Below are 24746 nucleotides of genomic sequence, written 5' to 3'. Positions count from 1 at the left end.
TTGGACTCTCCTCCCTTGCTCTGCTTCTATCAAGATACTTCCACTACCACACACCCACTGGAACCTCAACAGCATGCTATTCCCCGACACTGTGGAAACAAGCCTTCACAGGACCAACGGCTTCACCTCTTATTGATCCCAATGTCATCCTCTGTTACACATGTGGCTGGAGTCATGGGTCCCCCCATTTGTACTGATTGAATCCTGGTTTAATTCCTGGGAGCTCTGAGGTGTCTGGTTAGTTTTATTTTTGTTCTTCATATGAGGTTGTAAACACCTTCATCTCCTTTAGTCCTTTCTCTAACACCACCATTGTGGTACATGCTCAGTTTGATGGTTAGCTTCAAGCATCCTCATCAGTATCAGTAAGGCTATGGTAGAGCCTCTCAGGAGTCATACACATCAGACTGCTATAAGGAAGCACTTCTGGACATCAGCGATTGTAACTGGGTTTTGTAGCTTCATATGGGATGGATCCCCAGTTGGAGAAGTCTGTGGATGAACTTTATTTCAGTCCCTGCTCCACTCTTTGTCCATAGATTTCCTCGCATGAGTATTTTGTGCTTCCTTCTAAGAGGAACTGAAGCTTCCATATTTACCTCTTCTTTCTTCTTGAGCTTCGTATGGTCTGTGAATTGTTTCTAAAGGTATTCAAGCTTTTGGGCTAATATCCACTTATCAGTGAGTGCATACCATTTATACACTTTTGTGACTGGGATACCTCACTCAGGATGATATTTTCTGCATCATACCATCCAGAGGGAGGTAATTAAAACTCCAAAGGACATGGATGGTGTGTACTCTGATCAACATCTTGGGATTTTATTACGAACTTCGGAGAAGGTATTTTATTTTGCAATCTAGAGATTTTGGGATGTATGGAAACTCCACTTAAACTCTTTTGTGTTAGGAAGAATGTGTATAAAATATATCAAATAATACATTATTTTTATGACTTTTTACAGCGTGCTCAATTTCAATTTTTCTTTCCTCAATTCCTTCCTCACCTCATGCTTTCATCCATCTCCACACTTTACCCTCAGTATCTATTGCTTTTTCCCTTTCATATCACTTGTGCTGTACAGTATCCTTTTTTTCCTACCTCACCCAGTGTTCCATGTAGTTTCCTGGATTCAACAGCCAAACCAAATTGAGCATAGAACTCTAAGTTTTCCTTTAACATACTCTTCTGCAGGTATTCCTATATTTCTTGAAATTTTATAATTTTATATTTCTTTTTATCCAATATATGATTTTACATAACAAAGAAATGGAAATTATAGTGTTTTCAGGAAACTGGATATAAGAGAATATAATTATATTAGTTGATTTAAATAGGTACTAGAATTTAGAGATCAACTAAAACAAGATTTCTCTCATTTGTGTTTATGAGATCATATATAAAAATATAATCATGTGTCTATGCAACATAAATTCTAAATTAAACTTTTTAGAGGAACACACTTTTTAGGTTTTGGATGTGTTGTCATTATTTTAGATGACACAGAGGCAAATAACTGGGGACCAATGTATTTATTAAAACATTGCATGTGGAAAAATTGAGGGAAATCTACACCTGGTTCCTGTCAGCCTGAACTTCTTTGCTTCATCCATCTTATCTAGTTTGGTGTCTGAATATGTATGGGACACAAATTGGGCAGGCTGTGAATGGGTGTTCCTTCTGCCTCTGTTCTAAACTTTGCCTCCCTATTCCCTGCCAAGGGTATTCTTGTCCCCCTTTTAAAGAAGGAGTTAAGCATTCGCATTTTGGTCATAGTTCTTGAGTTTCTGTGCATCTAGGGTAATTCAAGCATTTGAGCTAATATCCACTTATCAATGAGTGCATACCATGTGTGTTTTTCTGTGATTGGGTTACCTCGCTCAGAATGATATTTTCCAGTTCCATCCATTTGCCTATGAATTTCATAAAATCGTTGTTTTTGATAGCTGAATAGTATTCCATTGTGTAGATGTACCACATTTTCTGTAACCATTCCTCTGTTGAAGGGCATCTGGGTTCTTTCTAGCTTCTGGCTATTATAAATAAGCCTGCTATGAACATAGTGGAGCATGTGTCTTTGTTATATGTTGGGGCATCTTTTGGGTATATGCCAAAGAGTGGTATAGCTGGGTCCTCAGGTAGTTCAATATCCAATTTTCTGAGGAATCTCCAGACTGATTTCCAGAATGTTTGTACCAGTCTGCTGCTAGCATTTGCTAATTGCACAGACTTCTAGATGAAAATCCTATTTAGTTATGAACATATAATTTTCAGTGAAGATCTCAGGACTTGAGTCTCAGAAACTTTTTCCCAATTACTTGAGTTTGAATATGGAACAAATAATATTTAAAATATCCCAATCTGAATCAGCTCATAACTTATTGTGTCTACCTATTTGATTCCTATAACTAGTTTGTAGAAGCTCTATTCGTCTAAACAAGTATTAAACTAAGTAAAAACTCTCTTGTCAGAACAATACATGTCTTTTTATAACTTCATTATTCTTTGTCAGTCTTTAATGTTTCAAAATTCTTGTGGTAAATGGCCCTTAGAGAGTTCAGTGAGAGAGTTATTTGTCATGCCTCACCAGTTTTCTTTACTAGGCTTCCAACGTTAACAAAATTAAAACAAATTAATTGAGAAAATTAGACAGGTTTATTTTGAAAGATGCTATGCTAAAAATATGAACAAATAAAAAGATTATTGGAAAGATTACCTTGATTCTGAGGGACTATTTTGTGATGCTTTGTCTTTACCTTCTCTATATCTCTCTTCACACATATTTAAGTTTTCACAGTGAAGTTCTTTCTGTAATATTGGCAGTAAGTACTGATTTTAATTTTCTGAAAACATGGGAGCCACTGTATGTCATTTGTTTCTTGACAGTGTTGTTTCTTACATAGCTGTACCAACCAGGAAATTTGCATATTGCTCCATAGGGAGCACTTAATCTTGCAAGTCCTGGGTAAAGGCTAGTTCCCCTTTCTGTCTTGACGAATCTTGACTCTTCATATCAAGTTCTCAGAATGAGGTACCTGCTCAACTTCTGGGGCTAATTGTGCTCTGCATCACTGGTAAGTTAACAAAGATTTAGGAGAATGATAAGGATGGAAATTTCTGAGGACCTGATGTTCTGTCCATGTATGAGATATACAGTTCTCTTCTCCAGTAATGACCTTGTGAGGAGGTAGGTGAAAGGGTTAAGAGATAAAAATCCATGTTTTTGGAAACTCTCACAAGTTCCAAAGCCAAAAGTCCAGGTGATTTCTAGAGAATCTATGCTCCCTCTGCATACATATTTTATTTGGAGCACTTTTTGAGTATGGCTAAAAGTCATGAACACAATAAGTAAGAAAAACAAATGAAGAAAAGTCGCTTTAATGTATCATTTGTTTGTACATAACCACTTATTTCCTTTATTGCAGGAACCACTGGGGATATTGTGATGACACAGACTGCATTATCCAATCTATTCACCCTTGGAGAGTTAGCTTCCATCTCCTGTAGGTCTAGTAAGAGACTCCTACATAGTGGTGGCATCACTTAATTGTATTGGTACCTGCAGAGGCCAGGAGAGTCTCCTCAGCTCCTCCTATATCAGATGTCTATCCTAGCCTCAGGAGTGATAGACAGGTTCAGTGGCAATGGGTCAGGAACAGATTTCACTCTCAAAATCAGTAGAGTGGAGGCTGAGGATGTGGGTATTTATTACTGTCTGCAAGATCTAGAATATCCTCCCACTGTGATACAGCCCTGAACAAAAACACCCCTGCTTCAGGTAACAATGCTGCCTGGTAAGTTCCTTATTTTGGGTGTAACATAATGTATCCAGCATTGCAAAGTGAACATATTCTTAAGAGATACTGGGTTCTCTCTCACTTTTAGTTAATGAAAAACAAACTCCTAGGAAATGGGACATTCCATGATAGTTCATGCTGAGAGGAAAGACAGCAGCTTCTCTGCAAGGATGACATTTCATAAAATGCCTTACTGCATGAAAAACAGTACAGTAAGTTATGGTCAGTGGTAGGTACGGTCCATACCTTAAACACTTCAGTGTGCATATCTTTGGTCTTATATTTTATCTTCCATCTCACTGCACAAGTCTCAGTTCTCTGGATACGTTTAACCTAGTTCCCATTGTGTCCAGATTGAATAATTTTTTCTGATATTTACTTTCAAATCAGCTTATTGATAACATGTTGCCATGCCAGGCTTGGAAAACGTGGCATGTGATTCCATGTAATGCACCAATAAAAAATTATCTGAGGCTTTGTAAGAAATAGATGTTGGTTTAAAAGAGTGAGTAGCTGAGTCCTCAGAACAAATGATACCTATACATTAAAAAAGGGAATTATTACCTAAAATATACACAGAGTAAAACATATAGTGAATCCATAATTGAGTGAGGAAATAGACTCATCTCAAAAGATGAAATACAAATGAACAATAAACAACTTCTGGCTCTTATGATCTTTATACTCCTCTTCTGTAATGGTCCATGAGACTTGGAAGTGAGAGGTGATGTAGATGCCCCATTTTATACTGAGTACAACACTGAAACTTAGTTTATGGATTCTGACCATTTATTATTGTCTCTCAGTCATGATTCATTACACAAAGAAACTTCTCTAACAAGATCTGAAAGCTGCACTAATATATATGTACAGAGATATAAACTTGGAAGATAGTTTGGCACTAAGTCAATTTAGCAAAATAGTAGTAAGTTGGGTCTTGGGTGCTGTGAGCTCGTAAACTTTTTCTTTTGGGTCAGATTTGCAACACCATTCATGCATTGCTTCCTGTGGGTCAGGTCTTAAACCTAATTTTAAAAAGCTGTAGGATAATCAATAACATCTGTGCCAATTTGTCAAATGGTCAAATCTTACATTTTACATGCAAAGTCATAATTGCAGTTCACAGGGTTCACATCATCTGCATAAACCTGCTCATTATTTTTCCCCTTAAGCTGCTCATATATAACACCTTTTGATACTATATAAACTATCAAGGAAGATCTCCCTTGTCTTGGTTAATACTGACTTGATTTTCACATACTTTTACAACTGTGTGTTGTGTATATATAAGAATCATTTCACCGTAAAATGTTGCTTGGGAACTCTCTTAATTTGGACAGTATAGTTGTGATAAACATGATGACCACAAAGAATTAAAAATGAGTGGAATAATTTAGATTTATGGTTCAAGAGGTTAGAATTTATGGTGATGTAGAGAAGGAATGGTTGCTAAAGCAGCAGTTGAGAGCATACATTGTAACTACATGTAGAAAGAAAAGAAAAATTAATGAATGGTATGTCTTATTTAGATCTTAAAGTTTGGCCCCAATTAAATACTTCTTTTAGCAAGGCCACAGCTATAGTTAGTACAGTGATAGACACTGGAGATCAAGTGTGATGGTTTGTATGTGCCAGGCAATGGCAATGTCAGGATGTGTGGCTTTGTTAGAGTAGGAGCGTCAGTATGGATGTGGGCTTATGACCCTCATCCTTGCTGGATAAAGGTCAGTTTTCCACTAGCAGCCTTCAGATGAAGATGTAGAACTCTCAGCTCTTCAAGCAACATGCCTGCCTAGATGCTGCCATGCTCCTACCTTGATAATAATGAACTGAACCTGTAAGCCATTCCCAATTAAATGAGACCTTTATAAGACTTGCCTTGGTCATGTTGTCTGTTCACAGCAGTGAAACACTAACTAAGGCACCAAGTTTTCAAACAATTGAATTTTTGGACTATATTCTCATTCAAACCACCACAGCAACAAAGAACAATGATAATCACATGTATTGGTTAGGGGAACTTCAGTATACTTCTAATCAACATCTTGAAGGAAAAAAATACAATCCTGGAACAGGGTTTTTTAACTCAGCTACCCAAAGCTTTTGGTATTAATATTATGCCCTGTACAGGCTAAGACTATTTAAACTCTTTTATATTAGTAATATCAATATACCTTAAAATTATCAAATAATAGATTTTTATGGCTGCTTATAACATCCTTAATGTTAATTTTTCCCTTCCACAACCCTGTTCTCAACCCCACTTAGGATCTTACTTTCCCTTCCCCATTCTAACAGGTTTTTCTAATTTCTCAGATGCAATAACTACTCCAAAATAACCATACAACTTAACAGGTTACCTTATGCAATACAATTTTTCCAGCTACATCCATTTATGTGGAAATATTACAATTTCTTTTTTCTTTTTTTGAATAAAAATTATTTTAAACAATATATACAATAAAGTTATATTAATTGTAGGAACCTGGATGCCACTGCAGGTAATCATATTATTTGAATTAAGTAAATATCATCCACTGTAGTTTCAGCTTCTGCCTCTCTTCTCAGGGTGCCCAGACACCTCCATTACACAAGCTTGGAGAGAATGGTTTGGGTCAGCAGTCTACCTCTTCCTTCTAGGATATTAGATGATGCTGCCCACCAGCCCTGTGAGCGGTGAAGAAGCATCCAGGAAAAAATTGGGGATCTTGTTACTCTAGTCCAGCCAGGAATGCTGGAAAGTGTTTCAGATTTTACAAAAGGTATAAAGAGGTTCAGGCAGTAGGTGCTCACTGGGATCCTGGTCCCATGTTTACTATGGTGGCAACAGTGATGTCGGGACTTACACTGTGATGTGAGTCTCTGCAAAAGATAGAAGCCTTTCCAGGCAGATGAGTCCAAAAGTCCAGTGATGAGTGGTTTCTGTGAGAGGGACTGTTGGATGGATTGGAGAATGTTCCCCAAGTTTTACAGCTCAGCAAAATCAGCCAGTCTTTGTTAATCCTTGTGGAAATAACATTTGCTTTATTACATGTCTACTGGGACACTAAGAACTTTGGGGAATGGAATGGGATTTGGGTGATAAGTGCATTCTATTGCCCCAGGCTGCCCTATTTGCATGCAGAAGAACTCCAGGTGCTATGCTATTTAACTGACTCTCTGTGACCATCTGGTTGTGAGTCTTTGGTTTACATGCACAAAAGCAGGCCAGGAAACAGGGGCAGAGTTATTTCCCCTCTTGTAGGTCTCAAATTTTGAGGTTTCTGCAGTTTGAACATGCTTGATCTCACCAATTCAATGTCAGTTTCTCTGTTGGCATGGTCTACGTACCCCTTAGTCCATCTTCACACTTAACTCTCCCTATTCATCAGTCTCTTTGGCTAATGCATATCACCTGTGTGCTATCTCCCCACCTATGATCTTTTCTTATTCAAGTCCAATAGTCCTTTTTAATTAATGTGATTCAACAAACTTTTATAGAAACAAATTTTTACTTGTTTCATTTCTAATTCATATCAGAAAAACACATGTGATTATATCTAACTACGTAGACTATCAAACACAAATAAGAGTGGCCATGTGATAGCTGTCATTCTGATATCACTTCATTCAACTAATTTACAATATAAAGTAATTAAGATATAAAGCAAAGGTAAATTATAAAATTTTAATGTAAATGGATGTAGTTGGGAGTAGATTGTATTGTATAGGATAACCTTTAAAGTTCTGTGTTTAATGCAGTTTGTTGAATCTAAGAAATTAGAAAAGATCATTGGACTTATGCATGAAAACCAAAGACTCCCAACCAGATGGTCAGAGATAGTCGAATAGCACAGCACTGGAATTCTCCATGAAATAGAACAGCCTGGGGCAATAGAATGCACTTCGCACCCAAATCCCATTCCAAGAGAGCATACATTAGTTCCTGAGTTTAATTTTGTTTCTATAAAGTACCTGGGTGTAGCTTAAGAGGAAATAGTCAAGCTCCCTGCTCTCAAATCCTGTGGGAGAGAGAGGTGAACACCCAGAAGGGCAGGCAATCCTGAGAGTGCAGGGCAGGACAAACTGTCACTTCTGCCCACATTTGCAGACATCCATGGCCCAAGAGGAAACAGCATAGTGCCTCTGGACATAGGAATATACGAGCAGTCAGCTGCGGTCCAAATCTGTGCCCAGATCTGGACTGAACTGGTCAAACAGCTCCCTGAACCCAAATCCAATGGGAGAGGAGAGCTAGACCCTCACAATTGCTGACACTACTGAGAAACCAGAGGAGACTACTCTCTGCTCACATTCCCAACTCAAGAGGAAAATGCCTAGTGCCATCTGTGCCCCTTTCACACAGAGACCTAGGAGCAGTAGGGGCAGGAACCTTCCAGTTGCTGCCCTCATGGAGAGCTGAAAGCCAGCATGCAGGAGCAATAACACGCCTGAGAGCAGACCATTCTATTCCATTAACTTTCTGAAAGAAAACAGGAAAACAGTTCTACAGGAGTGCTGTCACACAGGCCCAAAGGAGGGTCAAGCTACTATGAGAAACATCAAGACAAGCTAAGACCAGAGACAACCTGATGGCAAACACAGGAACCCAATCAACAGAAACCAAGACTACTTGGCATCATCCGAGCCCAGCTCTCCCACCAAAGCAAACATTGGCTATTCAAACACACCGGAAAAGCAAGATTTAGATTTAAAATCACATTTTATCATAATGATGGAGGGCTTTAAGGAAGTCATAAATAACTCCCTTAAGGGAATACAGGAAAACACAAGAAAACAAGTAGAAGCCATTAAAGAGGAAACACAAAAATCCCTTAAAGAACTACAGGAAAATACAACCAAACAGGGGAAGGAAATGAACAAAACTATCCTATAGTTAAAATTGGAAATAGAAACAATAAAGAAAGCACAAAGGGAGAGAAACATGGAGATAGAAAACCTAGGGAAGAGATCAGATATCATGGATGCCAACATCACCAACATAATAAAGAGATAGAAGAGTGAATCTCAGGAGCAGAAGATACCATAAAAAAACAGACCTAACTTTCAAAGATAATGTAAAACAGAAAAGGCTCCTAGCCCAAAACATACAGGAAATCCAGGACACAATGAGTAGATTAAACCTAAGGATAATAGGTGTAGAAGAGAGTGAAGACTCCCAAATTAAAGGGCTAATTAATATCTTCGACAAAATCATAAAAGAAAACTTCCCTAACCTAAAGCAAGAAATGCTCATAAACATACTAGAAGCCTACACAACTCCAAATAGATTGGACCAGAAAAGAAATTCCTCCTTTTACCTAATAGTCAAAACAGCAAATGCATAAAACAAAGACAGAATATGAAAAGCAGTAAGGGAAAAGAGTCAAGTAACATATGAATGCAAACCAGTCAGAGTTACACCAGACTTCTCACCAGAGACTGTGAAAGTCAGAAGCTCCTGGACAGATGTCATTCAGACCCTAAGAGAACACAAATGCCAGCCCAGGCTACTATATTCAGGAAAATTATCGATGAACACCAAAATATTCCATGACAAAACCAAATTAACGAAATATCTTTCTACAAATCCAGCCCTACAAAGGATAATAAGTAGAAAAATACATTACAAGGAGGGAAACTATACCCTAAAAAAGTAAGAAAGTAATCTCCTTGCAACAAAACCAAAGGAAGAGAAGCACACGATAATCTGATCTCTAAATATGAAAATAACAGGAAGCAACAATTACTCCTCCTTAACATCTCTCAACATTAGTGGACTCAATTCCCCCAATAAAAAGACACAGATTAACAGATTAGATATATAAAGAGAACCCAGCATTTGCTCCTTACAGGAATCACACCATAGATACAAAGACAGACAGTACTTCAGAGTAAAAGGCTGGAAAACCAATTTCCAATCAATTGATCTGAAGAAACAAGCTGGAGTAGCCATTATAATAACAACTAAAATTGACTTTCAACCAAAAGTCATCAAAAAGGATAAGGAAGGACACTTCATATTCATCAAAGGAAAAATCCACCAAGATGAACTCTCAATTCTAAGTATCTAAGTTCCAAATACAAGGGCACCTTCATTCATAAAGGAAACCTTACTAAAGCTCAAAACACACATTGCATCTCACATGATAATAGTAGGAGATTTCAACAACACACTCTCATGAATGGACAGATCACTGAAACAGAAATTAAACAGAGACGTAGAGAGATTAACAGAAGTTATGAACCAAATGGACTTAATGGATATTTATAGAACATCCCATCCTAAAACAAAAGGAAATACCTTCTTCTTACCATCTCATGATACTATCCCACAAATTGACCATATAATTGGTCACAAAACAGGCCTCAACAGACACAGAAAGATAGAAATAGTCTGATGCATACTAGCAGATCACCACAGACTAAGGCTGGTCTTCAATAGCAACAATAAGAATGAATGCCCACATATACAAGGAGGTTGAACAATGCTCTACTCTATGATAATTTGGACAAGGAAGAAATAAAGAAAGAAATTAAAGACTTCTTAAGATTTAATGAAAACGAAGGTACAACATATACAAATATATACACAATGAAAGCTATATTTAGAGGAAAACTTATAGCTGAGTGACTGCAGAAAGAAACTTGAGAGAGCATACATTACCAGTTTGACAGCAGACATAAAACTTTAGAACTAAAAGAAGCAAATACACCCAGAAGAAGTAGAAGGCAGGAAATAATCAAACTCAAGAGTTGAATTCAACCAAGTAGAAAGAAAAAGGACTATACAAAGAATCAACAGAACCAAAAGCTATTTTTTGAGAAAAATCAACAAGATAGATAAAACATCAGCCAGACTAAGCAGAGGCCACAGAGAGTGTGTCCAAATTAACAAAATCAGAAATGAAAAGGCAGACAGAACAACAGAATCTGAGGAAATTCCACAAATCACCAGATGTTACTACAAAAGCATATATTCAAGAAAATTGGAATATGTGGAGGAAATGGACAATTTACTAGACAAATATCAGGGAGCAAAGTTAAATCAGGAAGAAATAAACGATCTAAACAACCCCATAACTCCTAAAGAAATAGAAGTAGTCATTAAAATCTAGAAACCAAAAAGAGCCCAGGACTAGGTGAGTTTACTGTAGAATTCTGTCAGACCTTTATAGAAGACCTCATAGCAATACTATCCAAAGTATTCCACCAAACAGAAGCAGAGGCAGCACTACCAAATTCCTTCTGTGATGCCACAATTACTTTTATAACTAAACCACACAAAGACCCAACAAAGAAAGAGAACTAAAGACCAATTTCCCTTATGAATATCTACGTGAAATTATTCAATAAAATTCTCAGGAACAGAATCCAAGTACACCTCAAAATGATCATCCACCATGATCAAGAAAGCCTCTTCCCAGATATGCAGGGATTGTTTGATATACAGAAAACCATCCATGTAATCCACTATGTAAACGAACTCAAAGATAAAAACCACATGATAATTTCATTACATGCTGAGAAAGCATTTGACAAAAATTCAACACCCCTTCATCATAAAAGTTCTGGAAAGAACAGGAATTCAAGGCCCATAACTAAACATAGTAAAAGCCATATACAGCAAACCAGGAGCTAATATTAAACTTAATGGTGTGAAACTTGAAGCAGTTCCACTAAAATCAAAAAGTAGACAAGGCTGCCCACTCTCCCTCTACTTATTCAATAGAGTACTCAATGTCCTCATTAGAGCAAACAGAAGACAAAAAGGTGGTCAAAGAGACACAAATAGGAAAGGAAGAAATAAAAATATCACTATTTGTAGATAATATGACAGTATAATTAAGTGACCCCAAATTTCCACCAGAGAACTACCAAGCCTGATAAACAACTTGAGCAAAGTGGCTGGTTATAAAATTAACTTAAATCAGTTGTCTCCCTCTACAGAAAAGATAAAGAGGATGAGGAAGAAATTAGGAAAACGACACAATTAATAATAGTCCCAAATAATATAAAATACTTCAGTGTGACTTTAACCAAGCAAGTGAAAGATCTGTCTGATAAGAACTTCAAGTCTCTGAAGAAAGAAATTTAAAAAGATCTTAGAAGATGGAAACATCTCCCATGCTCATGGATTGGCAGGATTAATATAGCAAAAATGGCCATTTTGCCAAAAGCAAACTACAGATTCAATGCAATCCCTATCAAAATTCAAATTCCATTCTTCATAGAGCTAGAAAGAACAATTTTCAAATCCATTTTCAAAAACAAAAAATTTAGGATAGCTAAAACAGTCCTCAACAAAAAAGGACTTTTGAGGAATCACCATCCCTTACCTCAAGCAGTATTACAGAGAAATAGTGATCAAAACTGTAAGGTATTGGCACAGAGACAGGCAGATAGACCAGTGGAAAAGAATCGAGGACCCAGAAATGAATCCACATGCCAATGATAACTGGATTTTTGACAAAGGAGTCAAAACCATACAATGGAAAGAAGATAGCATTTTCAACAAATGGAGCTGGTTCAACTGGTGGTCAGCATTTAGAAGAATGCAGTTTGATCCAGTCTTATTGCCCTGTACAAAGCTTAAGTCCAAGTGGATCAAGAACCTCCACAACAAGCCAGATATAATCAAACTAATAGAAGAAAAACTTGGAAGAGTCTGAAACACATGGCACTGTTGAACATTTCCTGAGCCGAACACTAATGGCTTATGTTCTAAGATCAGGAATCGACAAATTGGACTTCATAAAACTGCAAAACTTCTGTAAGGCAAAGGACACTGTTGTTAGGACAAAATGGCAGCCAACAGATTGGGAAAAAAATCTTTACCAATCCTACAACTGAAAGAGGGCTTATATCCAAAATATAAAAAAGAACTCCCGAGGTTACCCCTTAGGGAGACAAATAACACTATTAAAAAATGGGGTTCAGAGCTAAACAAAGAATTCACAGCTGAGGAATGCCGAATGGATGAGAAAGACCTAAAGAAATGTTCAGCATCTTTAGGCATAAAGGAAATGCAAATCAAAACAACCCTGAAATACACCTCACACCAGTCAGTATTACTAAGATCAAAAACTCAAGCAACAGCAGATGCTGGGGAGGATGTAGAGATAGAGGAACAGTCCTTCATTGTTCATAGAATTGCAAACTTGTACAACCTCTCTGGAAATCAATCCTGAGTTTTCTCAGAAAGTTGGACTTTGCAATACCTGAGGATATGCCATTCCTGGGCATATGCCAAAAAGATGCTCCAATACACAACAAATACTCATGCTTCACTAAGTTCATAACAGTCTTATTTATAATAGTCAGAAGCTGGAAAGAACCCAAATGCCCTTCAACAGATGAATGGATACAGAAAATATGGTACATCTATACAATGGTGTAAAACTCACCTATCAAAAACAATCACTTCATGAAAGAAATGGAAATGAATAGAAATGGAAAATATCATCCTGAGTGAGGTAACCCAATCAGAGAAAAACACACATGATATGTACTAATTGATAAGGGGATAGTAGCCCAAATGCTCGAATTACCCTAGATGCAATGCACAAACCACATGAAACTCAAGAAGGATGACCAAAATCCAGATGCTTCACTCCTTCTTAAAAGTGGAACATAATATCCATAGGATATTTCTTTTTCTTTTTCTTTTAAAGCAGAGACTAAAGGAATGGCCATTCAGAGCCTGCCCCACATGTGGCACATGTATATACAGCCACCAAAACTAGATAAATTGGATGAAGCTGAAAAGTGTATGCTGACAGGATCTGGATATAGATCTCCTCTGAGGGACACAGCCAGAACATGTCAAATGCAGAGGTGAAGGCTAGCAGCAAACCACTGACCTGAGAATGGGACCTCCATTGGAGAAATTAGAGACAGTCCTGAAAGAGTTGAAAGGGTTTATGAACCCCACAGAACAACAATGTCAATAAACTAGAACTTCCAGGAAATAAACTACTACCTAATGACTATACATGGACTGACCCTGGGCTCCAACTGCATATGTAGCAGAGAATAGCCTTGTTGAGGCACCAGTGGAAGTGGAATCCCTTGCTCCTGCCAAGGTTGAATTCCCAGTGTAGGGGATCATTGTGGGGGGCAGTAATGGGGAATGGATGGGGAGTGGAACACCGATATAAGATGAGGGAATTAGGATGGGGTTAGGGGGCTGATGGATAGGAAACTGGGAAAGAAAATAACATTTTAAATATAAATATGAAATATCCACTTCAATAAAAATGGGAAAAAGAGGATATAGTCATTCAAAATTGGCTATGCACTTAAGAAAATTTGAGCATCAGAAAATGGAGTGTATATTCAAGAACTTTGGAAGAGAGATATATACAATGGCTATTCATTTAAAAGGGCCCAGGTCAAAGGTGGGCTTGACATTTGTCCATTCAGTGAAGGATGCTTATACTATTTTGAAAACTCAGCCAGAGGTTGTCCCCAGTAGGTTCCTTCTGTCTGGACCAAGCCACAATCTTGTGGACACTTAAGTTCCTCCAACTTCAGCATAAATGAAGAAGATAGAACTTCAGATCATCTTTAAAAGCTTACTACTCTTTGGGGATTTATGTCATTTTCTTTTTACTTCATTCCTATTTTTCCAGTGTCATCATAATCTGATAATATAGGGGCTGAAGTGATAGCTTAGTACATAGGAGTACTGTGTTATCTTCCAGAGGTCCAGAGTTCAATCCTCAGCAAACTCAACTTGACTCATAATGTGAACTGATCTATAGTGTGAAACGATATCCTCTTCTGATATGTAGGTGTACATGCAGAAAGATAACTCATCTACATTAAATAAATAAATAAATAAATAAATAAATAAATAAATAAATAAGTGATACTTTAGAGATAAAAGGGAAAGCACTACTCTCAGTTCTACCCCACCTCTGCAAATGAGAGAAAGAATATGTACAACAAACCTGTTTTCCAAAGAAGGATGGTATCCTAGCAATCCATAAGTTTGCAGTCTGAAGGTGTCACAGTTAACAAGAAAGCAACACATATAATCCTGTATGTGACATGATTCTACTTGTAATTATGATGTTCCCATAGATATTTTTCATAACCTTTCCAGAACTTAAAAGAGACGTATGTTTTAGATGGGATACATCATCATTTTATTGGGAAATGGAAAGTGATACTCCTGCTGAAAGCGAACTCATGATAAACTACTAGGGTTAGATTGTTCAGATTTTAACTTACTGTTAGATGATTGAATTTGGTAAAAGTATTCAGTTCACAATAGATGGGAAGGATCAAACTGTTTAAATTTTTAAGTAAACCACTTTTTCACATTCTACATATATTCAGAATTAATCATGTTAATTAATTATATTAATATAATAAAATGCTGTGAACTAGCTTTTATCATACTAATTTAATACAAAGTTCCAAAACTGAAATTACATTACAGAATAAAATAGAGATCTGTTTAGTACATAAGGGGAAGAAGCGTGTTATATAGTTAAGTATTAAAAAATTCTTACATTTTCTTTTTCTTTTTATATTTTTAATTGGTTGTTTTATTTATTTACATTTCGAATGTTATCTCCTTTCCTAATTTCCCTTCCACAAACTCCCTATTCCCTTCCCTCTCTCCTGCCTCTATGAGGGTGCTTCCCCCACCTGCCCATCTACTCATCCTCAGTGCCATAAGATTCCTCATGCTGGAGGTAATCAAACACCACAAGACCAAAGGCTCTCATTCCACTGATGCCAGTTAAGGATATCCTCTGGTTCCTATTCAGCTTGAACCATGGATGCCTCCCCATCTGCAATCTTCGGTTGGTGGTTTAGTCCTTGGGAGCTTTGGGGGGTCTGTTTGGTTGATATTCTTGTTTACCTATGGGCTTGAGAATCCCTTCAGCTCCTTCAGTCCTTGTCCTAACTTCTCCATTGGGCTCTCTGCACTCAGTTTGATGTTTGTTGCATGAATCCACTTCTGTATTGGTCAAGGTCTGGCAGAGCCTCTCAGGGGATAGCTATATCAGTCTCCTGTGAGCAAGCATTTCTTGGCATCAACAATAATGTCTGGGTTTGAATACATGGTATGGATCCCTAGGTGGAGCAGTGATGGCCTTTCCTACAGACTCTGCTCCACTATTTGCCCTTTCATTTCCCTTTTGACAGGAGGAATTTTGGATTAATATTTTTGAGGAGGGTGGCTGGCCTCATCCATCAACCAGGGGCTGTGCCAATTCACTGCTGTATTAGTCAGGCTTTTACTGCTGTGAACAGATACCATGACAATGGCAAGTCTTATAGGACAACATTTAACTGAGGCTGGCTTACAGGTTTAGATTTTCAGTCCATTGTCACCAAGGCAAGAACATTGTAGCTTTCAGGTCAGCATGGTACAGGAATATCTGCGAGTTCTAAATCTTCATTTGAAGGCTTCTACTGGATGACTTACTTCCAGGCGGCTAGAGTGAGGGTCTAAAAGTCCACACTCCACAGTGACACATCTATTACAACAAGATCATACCTCTACATAATGCCACTCCCTGGGCCAAGTGTATTCCAATCCTGACATTCCACACCCTAGCCCCATAAGACTTGTTCAAACATATGAGTCTATGGGGGCCATACCTAAACATAGCACAATACAAAATATATTTCTTCCAACTTCAGAACTGTCCATAGTCTATAGCAGTATCAAAAAATTAAACATCCAAATATCAAAGTCTTTTCTGAGATTCATCCAATCACTTAATTGTAATTCCTAAAGCAAGACCAGGGACCAGTTTGGCAAACTCAAACTCTGCATCTCCATATCTGAGGTCAAAGCAGTCTTGAGATCTCCTACTCCTTTGTCATCTGTGTTGACTGCAACAAACTGATTTCTCCTGTGCTGTTTCTGCTTGCTCTTGAATACATTCTTCAGCATGTATCCCACAGCTCTGGCCTCTTTAATATAATGGGGACTCTAAGTTAACTTCCATGTTATAGCTTCTTTTTTCAATGTCTGGGATCCACACATGGGCTCCTCCAAAGGGCTGGTATCACTTCTCCAGCTCTCCCATCTGTAGCTCAGGTTGATCCACTCCACTCCCAGTGCTATTCTTGGTGGTCATTTTGTGGTACCAGCATCTCTGATAAGCTGCTGTCTTCCACTGAAACTAGGCTTTAACAATAGCCTCTCATAGGCTCGCTTCATGGTGCCAAGCCTCAATTCTTTTGCAGGACCCCTCAGTCCTGAGCCATCAACCGCCACTGAGACTGGACCTTGGCAGATGGCCTTCCATGGACTCTCAAATTGTCAAATCTCAGCAGCTTTTCGTGATCCCTTCATGCCTCCAAAACCAGTCCCCCCTGGATGACTCTTACACATTAGCAAGTACAGCTTCAGTATGGGGTGCAACTTGGCCATCAATTGAACACAACTTCTTTTTGCTAGCAGAACAAACTCGCCAGAAGATTTCACCTCAGTGATGCTGCTGCCCTCTTAATCATCACTAATTTCTTAACTCCAATGAACCAGCATCAATTGACCTTCTGGACCCTTCTAGTCTGTACTCCAAAGCCAGAGTCACATGGCTGAAGCTACCAAACTCTGCTATTGCTGGAGCTGGAACATGGTCGCTTGTTCTATTACTTTATCACCAGCTCTCTGTTTTCCATCCCATTCACTGCTTAAGCATGGCTGTGTTAGAACTTATTGTGTAGACTAACTTTGAACTGCATGACTTTCTCCAAAGTGTGAAAAGTAAAGGTGTGTTCAAAAAAGCCTGGATATAAGTTTTCTTTACCAAAAATTTGCTATGTTCTATGCTGGCCTTGAACTCAGAGATCTGCTTGTCTTTGCCTCCTGGGACTAAATATTTGTACTACTGTGCCTGACATAAATTTAGATAGATGGGATCTTTCCCCAAGGTTGTTACTCCCTTAATTCAATTTAATATCCTTGAAAATAGGCTCCAACTCCATTTCACTTCCTTATATACCTTTAATACTCAAATCATATATTTAGTATTTTTCCTTTCTCAACTTGCTCCTTTTCATTAAAATGCTCTTCATAAGAGTGTACTTTAGTAACCACACAGCAGAATTTATGCCTGGCTGTTTTGAGAATTCCTTTTTTAAAGCAAATAATTTAAATATCTTCACCTTAACCTCAGACAAACTCTTCAGTCAATGGCAAAAGGCAGCCACTCTTTTCCTCAAAATAACACAAAACCAGTCTCTAGGCCATATATTGAAACCTGAAACCTCTTGGGCCCTTGCCACACAAATTAAATCACTCTCAGTTACAAAGTCTACTAAGTCAGTCCATAAATTACTATGTAAAGCATTCCATTGCTTTCCGAATCCAAAGTCCCCAAATCCATATTCTTCCAAACAAAAGCAATATCCCAGCAATACCTTTCTGGTAACAACTTCTGTCTTAGGGTTTTACTGCTGTGAACAGACACCATGACCCAGGCAAGTCTTCTAGAGGACAGCATTTAACTGAGGCTAGCATAAAGGTTCAGAGGTTCAGTCCATTATCATAAAGGCAGGAATATAGCAGCATCCAGGCGGACATTTTGCAAGAGTATATGATTGTTCTATACCTTCATCTGAGGGCTGCTAGTGGACTGAATTCCAGGCAGCTAGGGTGAGGGTCTTAAATCCCACACCCACAGAGGCATATCTACTCTAATAAGGCCACATCTCTACATAGTGCCACTCCCTGGACCAAGTGTATTCAAACCATGACAATTGGATATGTTCTCTTCATACATTCTTTCTCGCCTTCATTGGGTATTTAAGCTAATCTCTTCCCTGTTGGGTCCTGGAAACCTCTTGGGGCCCTGGCATCAGGGACTTTCTAGTGGCTATTCCCCAGTTCCCCTTCCTCCACTGCTACCAACCTCATTTCAAATTCCTGATCCTCTGTACTTCTCCCAGATATCCTCCTTTATCTGACCTGCGCCCCTTTCTCCTTCCCCTCCTCTCTCCCTTGCAGAACTCTCTCTCTCTCTACGTCCTGAGATTATTTTCTTTTCTCTTCTGAGTAAGTCTGAAGTATCTGCACTTTATTGTACTCTTCCTTCTTCTTGGGTTTCTTATGGTCTGTGAGTTGTACACTTTCATTTTCATGATAAATCAAAATGAATTGTGGTAAATCAATGTCAATGGCACCTTAGTTTGTTGACACTGAAAAAAGCCAGTCTCTGAGGATGAACAGTTAACTAAATTTTCATTATGTATGTGGCAATTGTGTGTGAAGTAATGCTGGGATCATAACCTGTGCATTAAATCCAGCACACATATATTTGCTTGGGTGTAAATGGAGAACATTTAGAATGGGAGGCTTAAAAGATTAAGATTCAGCCTATTCTACTGATTCATTATTGTTATAATGAGGAAGGAACTTCTCTGTTGAACCATGCTGCTGAGGACTGGATAAAAATGGGGATAGGATACTTCTGGTGAGGGTATCCAAAAACTTAAGTCTTCAATACTAAGGAGGGTTGAACTAGGTCAGGCACTATAGGTATTGTGAGAATCGTAGAGAAACAAGTACCTCAGAAGTATGCCAGGTGCCTCAGTGCCTGCTCTACTAAACTTGTTTCTTACTGTTCTTGAAGGTACATAGCCAAAAAGTCCAGCAAATGATACCATAGCATAATAGGTTTTCGGTCTAAGTATGGTGCATTTAGGGAAAATGACTGTTGTGAGACAAGTTGGGAATGGTACTGAAGCTGCCACTCCTTGCTTCTTTCCATACCTTCCCCCATCGAGGCACATATGTGAGGCCTGGTTTCTGAACCTGCCTGTCAACCAGGAAGCATGAGCTGCCCCAGAGTCAAATCTGCCTGCCTTGCCTGCTAAAACATTACAGGATCTATGCAGCAGAAAATGTCCCCCTCACTTTTAAAATAAATAATCGAGGGAGATTAATCTTTCTGGGACATTCTTTACAATATTAATTCCCTCTCATTCTTAACAACCGTCCTAACAATTGTACAAAATGCTTTGCCTCAATGGACTGATGAGAACACATAACACTTCTACTGCCTCACAGTAACAGTCCTTAGGGCAAGAGGCCTAATTTTCTTTAACCTTTAAATTCTACTTAAAAAGAATTTTATTATCTTTTCTGATGTTTTGTCCCTCATGTTTGGTACCAACTTTGGGGACTCTGCAATATATTGACTGGAAGACAAAATAATAATTTTTAGCAGGAAGGAAAATCTAGTGAGAATGAAATAATTAGCTGATGGTATTTGAAGTGTCTCAAGTCTGATCTCAGGGCAGTATATTTTAGACATATTTAAGCACAGTATAACATTTGAGAACAAAATCTTTTTTCTCAATTTCATGTGCATAATGAACCTGAGACATGACAACATTGAAACTCTTTTGCAGAGAACATGTGACTTTTTCCTTAAAGGTGGACTCAATTTACTGAGAAAGGAAACTAAAGATTAAGGTCTATGAAGGGAGACTCTGGGAAATCTGGGTAAGGACTTATTGATAGAAAAGGTCATCAGGTAATTAAGCACATCAATTCCAATTATTATGGATGAAAACCAAGTTTACAATTCCTCCGTTCAAGAGACAGCCCTATATAATTAACATTCCTGGTTTTACAGTGCTTATCTGAGGGCACTAGTGCCCTCCATAACAAGAAGAGGATTGTTAGTTTTGCAGTCATGAGACACTGTCTGGGTACTTTCCACTATTTGTACTGCCACACAAACCCAGGCCTTTGCATATTATTCCCCAGGGCAGAACCACACCTGCCAGTTTTGGATAAAATGGTTGGTTGCCATCTTGCTCTAAGTAAAAGAAAGGTCTTCCCAGGCTTCGTTATCAAAATGAAGTGGCCTGTTAGTCTGTTGGTGCTGTTCTTCTGGATTCCTGGTAAGGACAGAGGGAAGTGCGAGAGGAGAATAGGGAAGGAGCACAAGTCCCAGGTCATACTGTTCACTTCATGTGTTGCGTCATGTATAAGTAGATAGTTATTATCCTCAAGGATAGGGCCTGTTGTTTGTGTATCTGTGAGCCGGAGGTCCGGGATGAGAGAGAACCTGTGCTATGATGAAGATCATGACATGGATGGACTGGGATGGTCTAAGTAATGTACAGAAGTACCTGGTGCTTCCTTTTCACTTGTTGTCTTAGGACTGGAAATTTAAAACATAAAACTTTGTTTGTAAAAACAAACACATCAGTTGAAGTATATAAAAAAATCACAAGATTTTTCGTGAAGTATGTATGTAACTCTGTACTTTTCTCTCATTATTTCAGCTTCCAGAGGTGATGTTGTGATGACACAAACTCCAGTCTCCCTGCCTGTCAGCGTTGGAGGTCAAGCCTCTATCTCTTGCCGGTCTAGTCAGAGCCTGGTACACAGTAATGGAAACACCTACTTGCATTGGTACCTGAAGAAGCCAGGCCAGTCTCCACAGCTCCTCATCTATCGGGTTTCCAACAGATTTTCTGGGGTGCCAGACAGGTTCAGTGGCAGTGGGTCAGGGACAGATTTCACCCTCAAGATCAGCAGAGTAGAGCCTGAGGACTTGGGAGTTTATTACTGCTTACAAAGTACACATTTACCTCCCACAGTGATGCAGACCCTAACAAAAACGTCCTTGCTTGGAGCATTGCAGCTTTCAAATAAGTTACTCATCTGTTTGAGAGAGAGTTATTGAGGAACTGAAGATTATGGGTGCAGCTGAGGTCATGTACATGTAGGCTACAGCTCACTGGTCATTTTTATTTTTTTGGCTTCATTGGCTATAATAATAATGATATTGCATCTGACTCATGAGAATAGTGAACAGGTGTCCTCTCAGCCACCAGCAATGATGATGATAAAGCTAACTTTACTACATTCTGTTACTACATGCCACATCTTCTTTTGTCAGTATTATCTATTAAAGAAGACAGAAAACTGGGACATATTCTGTTGCTGTCTCACTTATTAAAATTTTCATTTGCCGTGTTTAAGCTTTACATTTAAATTCAATTGTTTCTATTTATCATCTAAAATTGGTTTGTTTTTCATTTTCGTGACATATGTTCATTGACTGTAACTTTCAGCAAATGCTTTTACCCATAAGATGTTTCTGTTCTGACATACTTTTCTCAGTGTATCGCAGATAAGTCAACAAGTTCAATGTCCTGCTAAACAGATGGACATTATTGATGGATATGGAGTCCAGAGCTGAGCAAAAGATCGATAACATTCTTAATCCACTGGGAGTTTGAAGGCAGTCTTCTAGAACTGTGAAATTTATCAACCCATCAGTAGACCTTTAGTTTAATTCCATGATTATTTTTCTGTGTTCTTCCACTAAAATGCATGGTGTCCTTAGCATTTTAGCAATAGGCATTTGAGACCTCCTCCTGGTGTTCACTCACAAACACAAAAAACAAACAAATAATTCAAAAAAAAATACTGACAATAGCCTGTTTTTTTTTTTGGCTTTTGGTGTCTCTAGTATGAGGAGGATTCCTATACTTGACATTGTGATCTTGTTACTTCTAGAGGATCATTAATCACCATAGAATTAGAAAATGATGTGTTTCTGTGGTGTTCTTATATACACTCTTGCATTTGTTTACTCTTCAATATCCTTTCCTTTCCTATTTTCTGCCATATTCTCATCATCTGCTTTTACAATACATGCACATACACATACTTTCTACAGTTAGGGCCTGAAAACGTAAAACAAACAAAGCAGAAGAGTCTACACAAAGCATGATATTTACTTGAATTAGGCAGCAAAACCTGACCTGTCAGTGACAGGAGCATAGACTCAGGAGCTGAACGTGTTCCCAAACATCCATCTTAGCAATTATTTCAACAGTAAAATAAAAAGCCCCACAAGTATCTGTGCCAAGATTTTGCTACAATTTTTCATCATTCAGAATCAGTTAATCTTTTTTCCATTAGGAAAAATCATTCATTGTGTTTTGGCAAACAATAAAAGAATAAGGAACAAGTAGGTCAGCAATTTTAAAAGTTCCCAGCTTCCTTTATTGTCTGAGAACTTGAATATAATTATACCTTATGATCAAATATTACGTGAAAATAAAATGGTAGAATATTACACCTCACTTGATCCCTACGCCACTACCTCTTCCTCTCCTTTAGGTCTATTCTCAATTCCTCTGTCATCATCTCTTTCTAACTTCTAACCATTACAGACTCTAGATAAGTCATTCAAATTTCACCATTTAAAGTTAGAATCCACTTATAAAAATGAACACATAACATCAATCTTTATCACACGGTATAAATTGTTTGATAGTTCCAGACATTTTATTTTTAAATCTTTGCTCATTTCAGTTTTCTTTGTAGATGAATCAAATTCCACTTGGATGTGCATCAATTTTTCTTTCTTTCATTTTCTGCATTTTATTGAATATTTTTTGAATTTACATTTCAAATGTTTTCAGCTTTCCTGGATTTCCCCTCCCTCATCCCTTCTCCCCATTTCTATGAGGATGCTTCCCCTCCCAGTGACCCATTCCCAGCAAACCACCCTGGCATTCTTCGACACTAGGGAAACAAGCCTTCACAGGACCAACGGCTTTGCCTATTGACCACAAACAATGCCATCCTCTGCTACACATTTGCCTGGAGTCATGGGTCCCTTCACGTGTACTTTTTGGTTGGTAGTTTAGTCCTTGGGAGCTCTGCAGGGTCTGGTTGGTTAATATTGTTCTTCCCATGGGATTGCAAACCCCTGCAGTTCCTTTATTTCTTTCTCTAATTCCTCTATTTTAGTCTCCTTGCTTTGTCCAATGATTAGCTGCAAACATCCTCATCACATCACTAAGGCTCTGGCAGAGCCTCTCAGTATACATCCATACCACACTCCTATCAGCAAGCACAGCTTGTCATCAGCAATAGTGACTGGGTTTGGTGGCTGCATATGGGATGGATCCCCAGGTGGGACAGTTTCTGGAGGAACTTTTCTATAGTCTCTGCTCTATTCTTTGTCCCTGGATTTCCTCCTGTGAGTATGTTGTTCTGCCTTCTATGAAAGACCGAAGCATACACATTTAGGTCTGCCTTCTTCTTGAGCTTCATATTGTGGGTTATTATAACTGTGGGCATTCCAACCTTTTGGGCTAATATACACTTATCAGTTAGTGCATGCCATATGTGTTCTTTTGTGACTGGGTTGCCTCAGTCAGAATATTTTCTTGTTTCATCCATTTGCCTAATAATTTCATGAGATCATTGTTTTTAATAGCTGAGTAGTACTTTATTGTATAAATATACCACATTTTCTGTAACCACTCTATTGTTGAAGGACATCTGGGTTCTTTCAAGCTTCTGGTTATTATAAATAAGGCTATGAATATAGTGAAGCGTCCTTGTTACGTGTTCGAGTACATTTCAGGAATATATGCCCAGGAGTGGTATGGGGGGGGTCCTCAAATAGCACTATGTCTATGTCTAATTTTCTGAGGAACCTGCATACATATTTCCTGAGTAGTTGCACCGGCTTTCAATTACACCAACAATTGAGGAGTGTTCCCCTTTCTCTACATGCATGCCAGCATCTACTGTCACCATTTTTTTTTTTTTGTTTGTTTGTTTTTGTTTTTTTTTTTTTTGTTTTTTTTTTTAATCTTAGCCATTCCTTCTGATGAGAGATGGAATCCCAGGGTTGTTTCGTTTTGCATTTCCCTGATAACTGAGGATGTTGAACATTTCTTAGGTGCTTCTCAGCCATTCTAGATTCCTCATGAGAATTCTTTGTTTGGCTCTATACCCCCATTTTAATAGGATCTTTTGGTTCTCTGAGTCTAACTAATTGAACTCTTTGTATATTTTAGACATTAGCCCTCTGGTAGATGTCGTATTGGTAAACATTCTTTTCAAGTCTATGGGTTTCTTGTATTGAGAGTGTCCTTTCCCTTATAGAAACTTTGCAATTTTATGAGTTCCCATTTTTCTATTTTTTAAAAATATTTTATCTATC

The 24746-nt window shown here is 38.2% G+C and overlaps 1 gene segment (V, D, J or C); it reads left to right on the top strand.

Annotated features, from left to right (window-relative positions):
• The first annotated feature begins 20607 nt into the window (after nt 1-20607).
• LOC116883965 lies at nt 20608-24229 on the top strand. The segment is given in 3 exon segments: nt 20608-20664; nt 21052-21368; nt 24179-24229. Coding segments are annotated over 3 exon segments (414 nt in total).
• Nucleotides 24230-24746: the final 517 nt, after the last annotated feature.

Source organism: Rattus rattus, chromosome 14, assembly GCF_011064425.1.
Source record: "Rattus rattus isolate New Zealand chromosome 14, Rrattus_CSIRO_v1, whole genome shotgun sequence".
Lineage (NCBI taxonomy): Eukaryota > Metazoa > Chordata > Mammalia > Rodentia > Muridae > Rattus > Rattus rattus.
This window is presented reverse-complemented; position numbering and strand designations above follow the sequence as displayed.